Source organism: Vanellus vanellus (assembly GCF_965231255.1).
Source record: "Vanellus vanellus genome assembly, chromosome: 7".
NCBI lineage: Eukaryota > Metazoa > Chordata > Aves > Charadriiformes > Charadriidae > Vanellus > Vanellus vanellus.
In genome coordinates, this window is record NC_138912.1 from 22,680,107 (window position 1) to 22,693,890 (window position 13,784).

A 13,784-nucleotide genomic window follows, 5' to 3' on the forward strand; every position below is an offset into this window, starting at 1 on the left:
TGAGGATGTTCGCACAATACCAAATTTGATCTTTATTCCTTAAGTGCGGGCCAGTTGTCGGGTTGAAAATGTATCTAATGTAAAAAATATTATCTCAGTGTTTCTTCAAGCCAAACTGAAATGTCACTTTAGAAAGTACACTAAAAAAAAACCACCCTGAGACATTAGCTCATTGGCAAGAAAATTAGCATCACCTCAGTTGCCTCAGACATGGACGTCTTTTTGCAGTGTCTCTTTGCTCTGTTCTCCATTTGCTCGAGGACTAGGTTTTTGGTTTTCTCTGTTTAAGCTGTATGTTCTCCAAGCCAGATGGGGCTTTGAATTGTGACAGACGGGTGCCACGAATGGGACCTCCCAGCCTATTGAGGCCAATGGTCCCTATTTAACAGCATGAGAGTGGCTTGAGTGTTGAAAAAAAACCCCTTTCATGGCATTGTAAAGCTCAAAGTCAGTAAGGGGACTTGGTGAGGGAGGGAGGGCACAGCAGATCCTGCCAGTGGAGCTGCTTTAAGACCCAGGCTGTGATCCCTGCATGCCTGTTGCAAGAAGCAAGGCATGAATTGCAGCTATGAGTTGGAAACTTGCAGGGAGATACAGATGTTGAAGGACAGAGAGGTTTTGAAGATGGCCCTGTACCTGGATGCTCAGCACTAGATAGGAAAGCTGAGGAGCACAGCTTGGGAAGAGAGGTCACAGGAAGAGACTCAGCTTTAGGTTTGCCCCCAGAGGCACCAGGAACCGACCGTGTGAGGGAGGACAACCTCTCAGGGAGGACAGACAAGGTCCAGAAGGGTATCAGGAGTTTTAAGCGATGATGGTTGAGAAGAATAAAAAGGTCTTCAGGGAGCTATGAGCAGCTGCTTGCTCTGGAGGTGCAGTTGGACCATGGGGAGTGGTGGAGCGCCTTGGGTTTTGTAACTCAGCCTATGGCTGGAGAAGCAGCCTTGGAGCTACTGGCCTGGGGAGGGGACAGCGCCTGTGCCCCTGTGGTAGCAGGCTCCGAGCTTTAGAGGCAAATACAGTCACCACAACCCATGTCTGGCAGGTGCCAATTGCTGGCATGGATTCATCTCCTCTGATGGTGGGAAGCAAAGAGCCTGTGAGCCCTGTCCTGGCTGAGGGCACAGCGGCTGCAAGCCGAAGCTGGGCCGAGTTGTGTGACCAGCACTGGCCCAACAGCACCCAGCCTGTTCTGCTGTCAGGTGCTTCCTGGAGCAGCTTTGGCCCTGCCAGCCAGCATTCCCGGGCACAGCTGGAGGATAGCAGGGCTCATGCCAGCAGCACCTTTGGATGTGGCCACCCTATTTTGGGAGGAGGAGACGTTTTAGGCAGGTGGGAGGGATGTCTGCAGGACGGGGTGTGCTGGTGGTGCAGGCAGTGATGCTGGAGACCTCCTGCCTGGCACGGCTCCCCAGAGCCGGCAGGTCTGGGGCTAGCAAGCTCCTAGGGACCTTGTGGCCACTCTCACAGCTGCTTCCACCAGGGTGGCATGGGATGATGGAAAGGCTCCCTAGGGAGGGTTGGGGTCAAATGGGCATGGATCTTCCCTGGGCCACCCATCCAGGTTTTACCGCAGTCACCACCCAGTGCTGCCAAGCTCAGCGGTGGTCTAAGTGCATCTCCTCAGGGACTCGTGGTGTGTCAGAACCACTTTCACCGGGGAAGTGTCCAGCCCACGGGTTTGAGCACAGAGCAGCTTCCCCTGCTGCGTGCTGGCTGGGGATGTCAGGAGGAAGGCGCCCGAGAGCCCCCTGAGGCACAGGGCAGCCTGTCAGTGCTGTGCAGTGCTCCCCCGAGACCGGCAGCACTGAGCAGCCAGGAGGCTTGTCCTTCGTGGAAGAAGCAGAGCCTCAAGGAGATTGGCCTGGGTAATTGGCTCAGGAGAGCAGGCCTCTTAAAAGTCAATTAGAGACTTTTAAAAATAAATCAGACTGGAACATTTCGAGGGCTGCCAGAAAATTTGGGCGAGGTCAGAGTTGCTTAACGTTCGTTGTTGATTAGATTCAACCAGCTTTTTGGTTGGGATAACTTCTGCGCTGCTGAGTCAGACTGCTTCGGGGGCTAAGCCAAGAGCGTCTCCTAATGTGGCCATTTAAGGCATGGTGGGCTGAGAGCTGATGGGTAGCCTGAAGAAGACAGTACACCCTGTTGTGAGATGGGAGGCCGGAGGCGGGGGGGGGTGTCTTTCATCTTCGCCCTCTCTGCCTCAGTTTTCCCTTCTGTGAAGTGCTTTGAAGTTGGTGGGTGGGAAAAGGTGAACAAATTTATTATAGTCCTCTTGTCTTTGGTAGAGACTGCACTCGAGAGCAGCACAAGGAGTTTGTCCAGGTTAAAAAATGAGTGCAGATCTGTAGGACAGCATATGATGTGCACATGTTTCTGCTCCAAGTCTCCGCTACCGCTGAGCTTGGCAGAGCCTGAGCCCACACATGGAGTTTCACTGGCTCAGGGTGGGGGACTTCGGAGCAGTTGTCCTGTCTCTCCACATCCAGTTTGGACGTGGGCTCGGGTGCCTTGGTCCTGTCATCAGTCGCTGGAGCTGCCCTGCCACCCCACCGCTCCTCCAGCTGCATTCCCAAACCTTGCCTTAGCTCCCAAACTGGACCTCAGAGTGTGTCTAACCAGTGTTGTTCATCCGGGGTTCCAGCAGTGAGGAGCTGGTGTCCAAAGCAGGGTGAGGAACCTGAACCCCAGAAGCTGAACAAGGAGAGGTTCTGTAGGCAGGCTAACATGGAGTGTCCCTTCCCATTGCAGTGACCATCCCCTGAGCCAGCTGGTTTCAGACTCGGATTCAGAGATGGACAGCGTGGAGCAGCTGGCCCTGGGCAGCACGGACACCCTCTCCAATGGACACAAGGCTGACCTGGAGGCTGCCAAACGCCTGGCCAAGAGGCTCTACAACCTGGATGGCTTTAAAAAAGCAGATGTGGCCCGTCACTTGGGGAAGAAGTACGTGTGGGTATTCACAAGGTGTAGCCCATTCTGCAAGGGGCCTACCTGCACCCACGATGTACCCACAGCTGCTGCCCCTGCAGGGCACCAGGCTGGCAGGGAATAGCAGCCAGGACCCCAAAGTGCACTCCCTGTGACTGGTGCACCTGGTACATCTGTACTAGGTACATCTGTGCCAGGTGTTCCCTCTAAAGGTCTTAAAACCTGAGACATCCAGGTTTTGGTACCGTCTTACCATGACTGCATGTTGGATGCTTCAGTAAGGTGTTGGGGCAGGGGGATGGCTAGCTGGGCTCCTCAGCTCTTCCAATTTCTCTTACGTCCCCAGTATTTCCATTGGATCTGTGGGTGACTCCTCTAAGTTTCATGGGAGTGTGGGGTGTCTCTGTCCCTAGCATTCTTCCCGTAGCCCTGGGGAGCTCCCAGCCTCCTGGAATCCACCCCACCCCTGTGTGCCTTTTGTTGTCCTCACAGTCTGGTCGATTGCACTCTCACTCTCTCCTTTTCTGTTTCAGCAATGAGTTCAGCAAGATGGTGGCTGGGGAATATCTGAAGTTCTTCGTGTTCACGGGGATGAGCCTGGACCAGGCTCTCAGGTCAGAGCTGAGTGTGTGTACGTGTGTGTGTGTGTGGTAGCCACCTGAGCGGGGTCCCAGCAGACCGTGCCCTCCATGGCTCTGCACCCACACAGAGATCTGCAGGAGCATGCAGACCCCATGGCTTCCACCTAGAGATGCCCTCTTATATGGTAGGGGTTGAGTCTCAAAGTGGTCTCTCAGCCACACAACCGTGGAAGAGCATCCCTGGTCTTAACTCACCAGTCAGTGAAGTTGAGTGACATAAGGTTCACCTAGGACTGGCTTTCCAGGCCTTGATTCCAAAGCCTCTTGGTGTCACCCCCACATCCTTCTCTGGTGTAGTGCAGGGCCAGCTGTAGGTCCCTGTGATGTGCCAACAGGGTTATGATGCTGCGGGCTTGGAGGGGAGTCCTGCAGTGGCTTGGAAGGCATGTGTGATGGCAGGACGTCATCCAGCACACAGTGGGGTCTCTGCTCCTGTGCAGGGCAGGTTGGAGAAACTGCTCGCGGGCTTCATGTGTGACCAATGCTGCTGCTTCTTCAGGTCCTTTCTGAAGGAGCTGGCCTTGATGGGAGAGACGCAAGAGCGAGAGCGAGTGCTGGCTCATTTTTCCCAGCGCTATTACGAGTGTAATCCCAACGCCATCTCTTCAGAGGGTAAGAAACTGCGTGTGTGTCCATGTGTGCGTGTGTGTTTCAAGCGAGCCTATGTGTTCGTCAACTTGGTGAAGGTGCTCGAACTGAAACCAGAGGGGAGACTGAGAGCATGCACTGACACCTTAGGAGACAGCCCCGGTTACAGAGATGTCATTTCCCACAAATGACAGATGCTTTAGATTTAAAAAAAAATAACACCTGCTCCAGTTGGATCATGCCTAATTAGGGCTCAACCCATCCTTAATTCTGACCTTGAGCAGATTAGCACAAGAGGCAAGAGAAGGCCCTCCTCACCAAATAGACCCCAGCTCTCAGACCCTCGGCTCAGGGAATAGCCAGGTGAGAAAACTTGGGTGCCCGGTACCTGGGGTGGCACAGACACCCACTTTGTACCGTTTTGTGTCTTTGTGCCTTTCCTATGTGTGTTCACGTGCTGGTTCTGCTCTGGGCTGGCTCTGGGGCAGGTGAGGTTTAGGCTGCCTGGCTGGTAGAGGGTTGTGCTGGTCCCACCGTGCTGTGCTAGGAGCGCTGCAGGATTAGCTGCAGCATCACTGCCTGGCTGAAGGGGCTGCGGGCTTGGAAGGGAGTTCATATGCTCAGGTTTGGGACCAGCTTTTAATTCAGTGAATTACTCACCCGCGTGCTGCCAGCACTGTGCTGACTGCTGTGTGCCTCGCGTGCCTGGGGTGGGAGGAGCGGGCTTGGGGCTGTCTTGGGGGATCAGAGCCCCCATGTCCTGCCTGAGACGCCAACAGGCTGGAGCACCAGCTGCTGGGCTGAGCCAGGGGCTCTAATTCCCGTCCTGTGCTTGTGCTGCAGACGGAGCCCACACCCTCACCTGCGCCCTGATGCTGCTAAACACAGATCTGCATGGACACGTAAGTTCCCACTGCCATCAGCCACATCTGTCCCCTGCTCTGTGTGTCCCTGCTGCCCTGAACTGCAGGTACGGGACCCTGGACCCACAAGGGCTGGTCACCCCTATTATGTCTGGGGAGGAGCGAGGACAAAGGCTGAATGAGAGAGGAAGCTGGTGAAGGAGAGAGTGGGGCTTTGGAGGGGACACACTGAGCTGAAAGATGTGGAGGTGGGATGAGGACAGAAAATGAAAGTGGACAGGGAGAGAGGATGGGAGTGAGGCTCCAAAACCAGCTGCCATGGGAGCAGATAGTACCAAACTTAGAGATAGGAAGCTATTTAAAGCTCCCAGAGTCTACACAAAGCTGGCAGCTTCCCCACACCTTCAAACAGCCTGAGACCTGGCTGGTGCCTTACCCCACTGCAGAGATTGGGGGTCTGTTCCTGGGCTGTGGGACCTGCTCCAGCCAGCACTGCCTCCCCTGGCCTGAAGGTAATCTTCTATATTTCTCTCCCCCTGGCTCTCCCAGAACATCGGGAAGAGAATGTCCTGCTCCGACTTCATTGGCAACTTGGAGGGGCTCAATGGAGGCACTGACTTCCCCAAGGAGCTGCTCAAGGTAAATTTGGTCACTACCTGGTCAGCCAAGCAGCAGGAGCAAAACTAAGAGCTTTGGGCAGGATCACATGGATGGCTATGCGGGATGCAATGAATGCATCCATCCTCATGCAGGAACAGCAGTGGTCCCTTGGCCTGCAGCTTTCCTCCTGCCTTGCTGAGGGGAACACAGGCTGCTTCATTCGGCCAGGAGAACACCAGAGCTCCAGCTGGGTCCTGATGCCCTCGCTGCTCTTGCTCTGCCTGCACCGCAGGCAGGGGGGCACATGTAGGGGCAGCTTACTAGGGTTCGTTTGCCCAGCTGCAGCCAGAGGCTTTGTGGTGTTGACCCCCTGGTACTCAGCCCTTCCTGGCTCCCTGGAGCACTGGAACCCAAAGCCATGGCCAGGCCCTGGGACTGGAGCCGTCTCTGATGGCTGAGGGAACGTTTCTGGTTACATGGGCACGGCATGGTGATGGGGAGGGTGGACTGGTGGTTAAAAGTCCTGGAGATGGGAACTCACTGCACTGATGTGACTGGGGGGACTCCTGCCTTCTTACTGCCTGACCCAGTTCCTGATGGGGTTTGGCCAGGGCGAGCAGCATTCAGTGAGCACCTCCAGCCTTAGACTGCTGCACTGCTCCGGCATTGCCTGTTCTCAGGAGTGTTTTCTGAGCTGCTGTCTCCCCATCTTAGGCCTGGGGAATAGGATTAGCTCCCATGGGGCCTGCAGGGTAGAAACCATTGCTGTTGGTGAAGCACTACAGTTGGCAAATACTCATGATGTGGAAGATGGGTTCCCACAGGGTGCTGGAGCCACGACGGGGGGAGATGGTTGATGAAAAAAGGCAATGGAGGGTGAAAAGCTGAGCTCACTTTTCAGCCTCTCTGGGTTTATTCCTGGCTGCGTCGCTCACCCCATCATTAAGGGGTTACCAGCAGCTCTCAATAGGGCTGTCCTCCCTCTCAACCCACGCTTCACCAGTAAAAGGAGTTACTCAGGAAAAATTCTCCTCTAATTTTAAACCCAGCTCCAGAAAAGGCTTTAAGCACCTGAAATGGAATAGAAACATCCAAAATGAGGACCCTGAATCCCTCTCCTCCAGTGCTACTGCACCCTAGAGCATCCAAGCTCCGCATGCTCCTTGGCGTGCCCCCTTTGCAGCCCCTGGCACCCCGTGGTTGGATACACCCACTTCAGGCACCACCACATCCCTGCTAAACTTCACCCCCAAAAGTACCAGCAGTTTAAACAGGTGAGATCAAGTTATCCCATTGGATCCCAGCCAGTGGGAGACAGGGCAGCAAGCAAAGTGCCACGAAGCTACAGGCTGTCTGTCACAGGTAGGGAACAAGACCTTTGCTGGGTGTAAGGCAGCGGGGGGAGGCTGCAGCGCTGCAGCATAGCCCCGCACAGCTCTGCCCGCAGCCCAGCAGCAGGGAGGCTGCTCTGCTAAAAATGGCCTGTTCCATCTGCAGCTGCGGTGCTTCCCACCGCCGCTTTTCAGCCGCCTCTGTACGGGAGCCGTGCTGGGGAGGGGGAGCGAAAGGCAGCGTGGAGGAACCACACACGGGGCAGGCTGCAGCTCCTTGCTGAAAGCATCAGTCTGCTTCGGGGAGTCCATGCCTATGTGAGGGGCAGTGGGGTCCTGGGGCAGGTGAGATGGGGAAAGCCTTGTCAGCCTGCACTGGGGAGGAGGTCAGCAAGGAAAGGTGCCTGAAGAGGCTGTGCCTCTCCTGGGCAGCCTTTGCCAGGCTGAGGAGAGGACACTCTCTACCTTCTGCCCACTGCTTTTAGTTGCTTGGTGCTTGGGTCCCCGCGCAGACTCAAGGGACAGAGAAATGTGGGAAGGCTCTCCTGCTCCCCTCCCCCCTGTGGCAGCCTGTGCTAGCTCTGTTACCCCAGGTACGATGCTGCCTCCTGGGCAGACCTGGCTGGCGGGCAGTGTCTGGGGACGGAGGCTCCTGTGCAAGCGTGCCACACAGCTGGCTGGCTAATTTTAGCGCTCCAGGAGCACACACATTTTCTAAGGGCAGCAGAGGAGGGGAAGAAGGGCTGGCAGGCTTCAGAGGAGCTTCCTGAAGCTCAGGGCTGGGTCTCGGGCAGCTCTTGATAGTGCAGAAGGATCCTGGAGGCTCTTTCAAGCCTGCCCGGGGAGATAGCGCAGGCTGCCCCACAGGCTTCAGAGCTGGAGGTGGCCCCCACCCACTGGGAAATGGGGACAGCAGGGCAGGACCTAGGTGGCTGCAGGGGACACAAGGCCACCATCCCCTGTGACTCTGGGGACAGCATCAGGAATAGACCTGCAAGGAGCTGGGATGGTCCCCACGTCTCTGGCTGCGGGGAGTCCCAAGACAAACGCAGCATGATGCCTGAGAGCGGGCGGCAGCTTGAGTCAGACAAGAACTTTATCTGCTACTAGATAATACATGTAAACAATCCCAGTTTTATGCAGAAGAAATGAAAACACTTGAAAGCTTGTGCTTTCACAGCTGAGCGCTGCATCCCCCCTCACTGGCAATGCCTCGCCGTGCCCTGCACAGCATTGCTGGTGGAGCTGAGGCAGTGGTACCTTACCAGCATTCAACTACTGCTCCTGGAAACCCTTTCCTCTGGCTCTGAAAGCTCCCCTGGAGAATCATGCTCCACAGGCAGGGCTGCCCAGCTTTCTGACTTGGGTGTCCTCCCCACCGGGGCATGCCAGGGATCTAAGAACCTGTATAATGCTGTGCCCAAGGATGCCCATGTCTGCAGGCTTGGACCTGAATTCCTGTGGCTAAATGAAGGCAGCTGCCTACCCTGCAAGGAAGGAGGTGAAGCAGGACGTCCTGGAACTGGTGATATTTTGGTTAGCTCTTGAGAAGTTGCTCTTCTCTTGTCAGTGTGATTTTAGCCCAGGCCCCCCGGGATTTCACTTACTGTTGCTGGTTGTCTGTTATATTTCGGATGTGGATTTGACCTTTACATGATTGATCACTTTGCAGAGCTTTAGCTCTTCCCCATCTTCCTTAGTCTTTAAGCTTAACCTTGTGCTTTGCTGGCTGGTACCAACACAGTAGGACCAAGTCAGGCCCCATTTCTCCCTGGCGCTGCTTAGGGATCGCAGGAGTGAGCCAAATTTGTGCTGCCTTCCAGCCCAGGAGCCGGAGCACTTCACAGATGTTAATGAATTAAGCCTGACAATGCAGTCGGGTCCCCGGGGGAGGAAGGTAGGATGGGCCCCCACCTTCCAGCTTGGAGGCACAACGGCAGGGCTCAGACGCTCAGAGTGCTGGGTAAGTGATTAGCGATGTGGGAAGAAAGCCCCGGCTCCCACCTCTGAGCTATAATCACAGGAACGCTTGCTCAGTCTAATCCCCCAGGCTATTTTTTTCTTCCTGTTTCCCCTGGGAGCAGTATGCTGCCCTACCCGTGGCTCCCATGGCTCCCCCGGTCCCAGGGGCATCTGACAGGCTGGGCACCCATGCTTCCTCCCTCACAAGTTTTGCCCCGTGATCACTATGCCAAGCAGTCAGGACAGAGTGGAAAATTTCCCCTTCTCCACTGGCCGCATCTCCTACTCAGTGAAGCCGAACTGAATTACGCATCGATCCTCATGCCTTCTGCAAGGATGCCCACCCTTTGCTTCTTCACGGGAACAGCTGCCTGGAGCATCTACGTCCTGCCCTTAACCAGCCGGGCGGCTCCAGCAACCGATTTTTCCGCTCTGACCTCGAAGGAATGGGCAGGAGGGTTAAGTGTGGGGTGGGCACTGAAGGTGGAAGGTCTGAGATCTACCAGCTCAGCCCTTTGGAAGTCCCTGGTGCAGCCTGGACTGCAGCAGCAGCTCTGAAGCCTGCCCAGCTGGTACAGACTGGAGGTGCTGCCTGCCCGATGGAGCCCAGGAAGCCCCTGAGATGTCACCACCGCTGCCCCCCCCCCCCCCCCGCTCCGAGCACCACGAGCCCAGGAGGGTCCAGCCACCGGCTCCCGCTCTCCCTGCTGGGGCAGAGAGCAGGCAGGGAGGGCCACCTGGTGTACCGGCAACTCGTGTAGCATCAGCGCCGAGGACGAGTGTCCCACCACGCGGGATACCCGCCGCTGACCTCCGCGGGCCCGGACCCACTGCCCGGCCCGGCCCGGCTCGGCTCGACCGGGCGCTGCGGGTCGCCATTGGCTGCGGCGGGCGGGGCGGGGCCGGGGCGGGGCCCCGCCTCTGTCGGGCGGCAGCCGCCGAGCCCGGCCCGGCCCGGCCCGGCTTCAACAGGCGGCGGCGGCGGCGGCGGCGGAGCGGGCCGCGGCGGGCAGGGCCGCCGGGCACACCGGACACCCCGCCGCCCCCCCACCTCCCCACCCTCCTTCCCCCCCCCCCCCCGCCGGCGGCGGCAGGATGATCGGCGTCAACAGCATCAACAGCAGCGCGGGGCGCATGCGGTCCCGCTCCATGTGCTCGGTGCGCTACGGGCGCAACTACCGCGGCGTGGAGACCTTCTGCTACGGCTGGCCCCAGCGCTCCCGCACCCTCAAGCCGGTGCTCTACACCGACCTGGTGGTCAGCCGCCTCCAGAACCGCCGCAAGAAGAAGCCGGTAAGCGGCGGGCTGGGGGAGCGGGGGGTGCGGCGGGGGATGCGCGGCGCCCCGCGCTCCGGCGGGGACACGGACGGACGGACAGACGGACACGCCCGCTGCGGGTGCCTCAGCCCTGGCATGGACGTAGCGAGCAGCCAAGCCCCGTCTCCCTCCCTTGCCCGCTTTCTGCGGAGACGAGTCCCCACCTGCCCCCCCTCCGCCCGAGGGTCCCCGTCTCCAGCCCTGCCATCCTCCCCCCATCCCGTCCCGAGCACCGGGGGAGCGGGAGCGCGGCGAGACCCGGGTGACATTGCGCCGCTTACGATGGCTCGACAGCAACGCTTGCTCGAAAACATCGCTGCGAGAAGAATCCAGGACAGAGCCGTACCGCTGGGACCAGCCCTCCAGCTTAGCATAAGTGACAAGCTCTGCGGGCTCCCCGCCAAGGGCTGCGCTGAGCCCTGCCAGCCCGGCCGGGGCAGACTGGCACCCGGCTGGGGTGGTGGGGAGAACAGCGCGGAGGGGCAGCGCCGCAGCCCCGGCTCCCAGGAGAGCGGAGCTGGAGAGGAAGGAGTGGCCGCCTGGACAAAAAAGGGCTTTTTACTGCCAAGAGCTTGTTTGCTGCGAGTCGGCATCCGTTTTGGAGGTGTTTATGCTGGTGCGCATCTGTCCTGGGTGGTGAGAAGCGAACAGGCTGTCTCTGGGTGCATCCTACCTCGGCCGGGTGCCTGCATCTGGTGTAGCAGCGAAAGGAGAGTCCTCACTGGCCGCCGTGTTGCAGGCAGCCCGGGGCAAAGCAGGCAAGGGTACCCCAGGGCCGCCTGGGCTGCCCCCGTGGTCAAAACCAGCCCGGCGGGGACATCAGGGCCGTGACAAGCGGCAATGCTGTCATAGCGCAGTACGGTCTGGGGGCAGCATTAAGTTGTGACGCACTCGGATGGAAACATGCAGTTGGAAGGGAGATGCTCGGTTGCTGCTTTCTGTGCTGTGGGGTTGTGCTGGGAGGGGTAGAGGGGTCTGCCGTCCTTGGGGTGGGCAGTTGGCTGGGCAAGGAATGTTTTAAAATACGCTGGTGCAGCTAGTGATGTTGCTGAGTCGAAAACGTGGGGCAGGGATGGGTAGCCATCCCCCGCTGCCTGCTCTTGCTGCCTGCAGCAGGGCGGAAGGTGACGCACAGGGCGCTGTCCTCGTCGCAGCCCACCCAATGGGAAAAAAAGTCTGTCCCCAAGTCACTCTGCTCTGTGTACACACAGGACCCACTCTGCAGTGGAGGGGAGGGGAGAACATGGGTTGTGCGCAGCAGGGTTGGTGCCTGCCAGGTGATGAGTTGTTCTTGAGCATGGATTGTGCATGTTGGGCAGGCAGGGGGGATGGAAGGGGGGCTGTGAAGGTGAATAAGGGACCTGACATAGGTATGGTTCCCACTGATATGCGTCCCTGATCTGACAGTGCCATTCATATCTGTGCAGCTGGAGGGTCTGGGTGCCTGGGGGACTTGTCAGAGCTTTGTGGCTGGGTGTAGAGAAAGATATTTTGCTAAGGAAAAGTTGGGGAAAGTGAGCAACTGAGCTCTCTTGTTGAAATGCTGCCAGGCACAGAGAGAGGCAGAATGACTGCAGGGAGGGTGCTTGGTAGCTATGAAGTCTGTCTTGCAGAATGTCACGCAGCCATGGCTGGTCACAGGGCTGGCAGGAGGAAGGAGAGGTTGTCCTGCACAGGGCATCTTGCAGCTCTGAGAGCCTGAATGCTGTTGCTTAGCACAGGAACCAGCAGACTGGAAAGGGGACGTGTCTGTAAGAGTTATGATCCATAAAAGAGGCATCCCAGAAAGGGTTAAAACCCTCTGCTGGATGCCTAAATTCTTGCCTTAACCCTCCTCTGTTACTTGAGTGCTGGGCTAAAGCACTCGGTATAGTTCTGTCTGTGCCAAAGCTTGCTGCCCGGCTCCCCAAACCAGTGCTGGATATCCCCTCTGGTCTGTTCTGAGCTGGAGAGCTGAAGGGGAATGTTTTCTCCCTGCCTTGTTTGAGTAGGGCTGTCCCCAGCAGGGCTGGCACCAAGGCTGGGCTGGAGCCTGTCACCTGCCTCTCGCCCAGTGCAGCCCCCCCCCCCCGGGGATGTTTGCTAGAGCAGGACTCGGGGACATTCTCTCAGCTTGCTTTTGGGAGGGAGGACACCAAAGAAAGATGTTGTTGGTTCAGTTAGAAATCCCGCTGGGACAGTATATTCCTAGGTCTCTTCAGCATTGCGCATGTCTAGGGCAGAGCTGGCTGGCCCTGCGTGCTGCAGCAGTGAGCTCATAACCCATCCATGACAGAAAACCCCAACCACGCTTGGGGTCGGGTGTGGTGGCATGGGGCCAGTGCCCTGCTTTCCCTTGGGCAGTGCTTGCGAGTCCAGAGCTGCCAAGAGTTGCCGTCCTTTTGGCCCAGGGGGAATGAATCCACAGAGCAAAGACTGTCTGGAGAGAGGGACCTGCTCTGCGATTAAACTGGTGTCTCTGGTCTCTGCTGATGTGGTTGTGAGTTAGGCTTCAGGAGCCTGCACCGCCTGTGCTTCCTCAGCAGAAACGGTCCGTGCACCAAAGAGCCTGGAGTTTAGTGGGCTGGTGGGTGGTGAGACTGCCATGGGACTGCCACAGGACAAGAAAAGCTGGATTGGGTTCATGGCTGGAGTGCATCTTCTCAGCTAGGACTTGGGCTGAGTCCACCAGCCTTGTTCCCGAGATCGGTGTCGGCTAGGGGATGGCATTTAGCCAAGCAGAGGCTTGGCAGGATTTAAGTGTAGATGTAAAGCTTTGCATTACCCTCTCAATCCCCCCAGCCCCGCCTTTGCCACTAACTGTCCCCCCGCACAGGAGTGCTGAGCAGCCCCTATTCCCTGTCTCTGAGGTGGGTGTACTTGGCAGCTCCTGCCCACAGCAGGCTTGTGGGATGCTCTCAGGGCTTGTAGCAGGGCAGCTGGAGCCTTTTGAAGCTACAAGGCAGTTCAGACTTTGAAGTGTGCGCCGATGGTCCCAGAGCCCAGGTTTTTGTAGTGCAGTGCTCTGCCGAGCTGTTCTCCGGTGCTGTGCCATCCAGAATTACTCCCCAAGCATCTTCTGACATCAGCTCACTTGCTCGGTGTTTAGCATCAATCCTCCCTGCAAGCCCTGTGTGGGGCTGGGGGCCTGGGGACTGCAGTCCTCTCCCGCAGCTCCTCGCCCCGTCCTCCAAAATCCCCGCTCAGCTGGCTCACGTCTCCCTTCCTTGGTGTGTGGAGCTGACCCCTCTCCGTATCGTCACTGAGCCGGGTGGAAGCCAAGCCACGCGTCCCATCCTGCCTGCTCTTTACGAGGAGCTTTTCTGCAGTTTCCAGTCCCCACTTCTCTACTCAAGTTTTCCAGTGTCCTTTTTGTGTCTGTGTTTCACACCATCTCCCAGCTGCGTCCCCGGCACTGAGTGAGATCCCTTCTCTTCTGTTTCCCTTGGCGATTCCTTATCATCCACATTGCCCTGAGACGCCCGCTTCTCCCCCTGCTCTGCTCCCAGGTTATGTTGTGCAGGACTTTGGGTTGAGTTTTTTTCCCCAGGCTCTTCTCTAGGTCTCTT

General features: G+C 57.7%; 1 protein-coding gene across 1 annotated transcript in view; it reads left to right on the top strand.

The window, feature by feature from the left end:
• Positions 1 to 13,784, top strand: part of PSD (pleckstrin and Sec7 domain containing) — a gene marked incomplete at its 5' end in the record, with an annotated part of 36,357 nt that overhangs the window by 14,775 nt on the left and 7,798 nt on the right. The window contains 5 exons of the mRNA XM_082486089.1: positions 2,755 to 2,949; positions 3,468 to 3,548; positions 4,075 to 4,187; positions 5,007 to 5,065; positions 5,576 to 5,665. Of these exons, the coding sequence (XP_082342215.1) occupies positions 2,755 to 2,949; positions 3,468 to 3,548; positions 4,075 to 4,187; positions 5,007 to 5,065; positions 5,576 to 5,665 (538 nt within the window). The remainder of the gene's footprint in view (positions 1 to 2,754; positions 2,950 to 3,467; positions 3,549 to 4,074; positions 4,188 to 5,006; positions 5,066 to 5,575; positions 5,666 to 13,784) is intronic.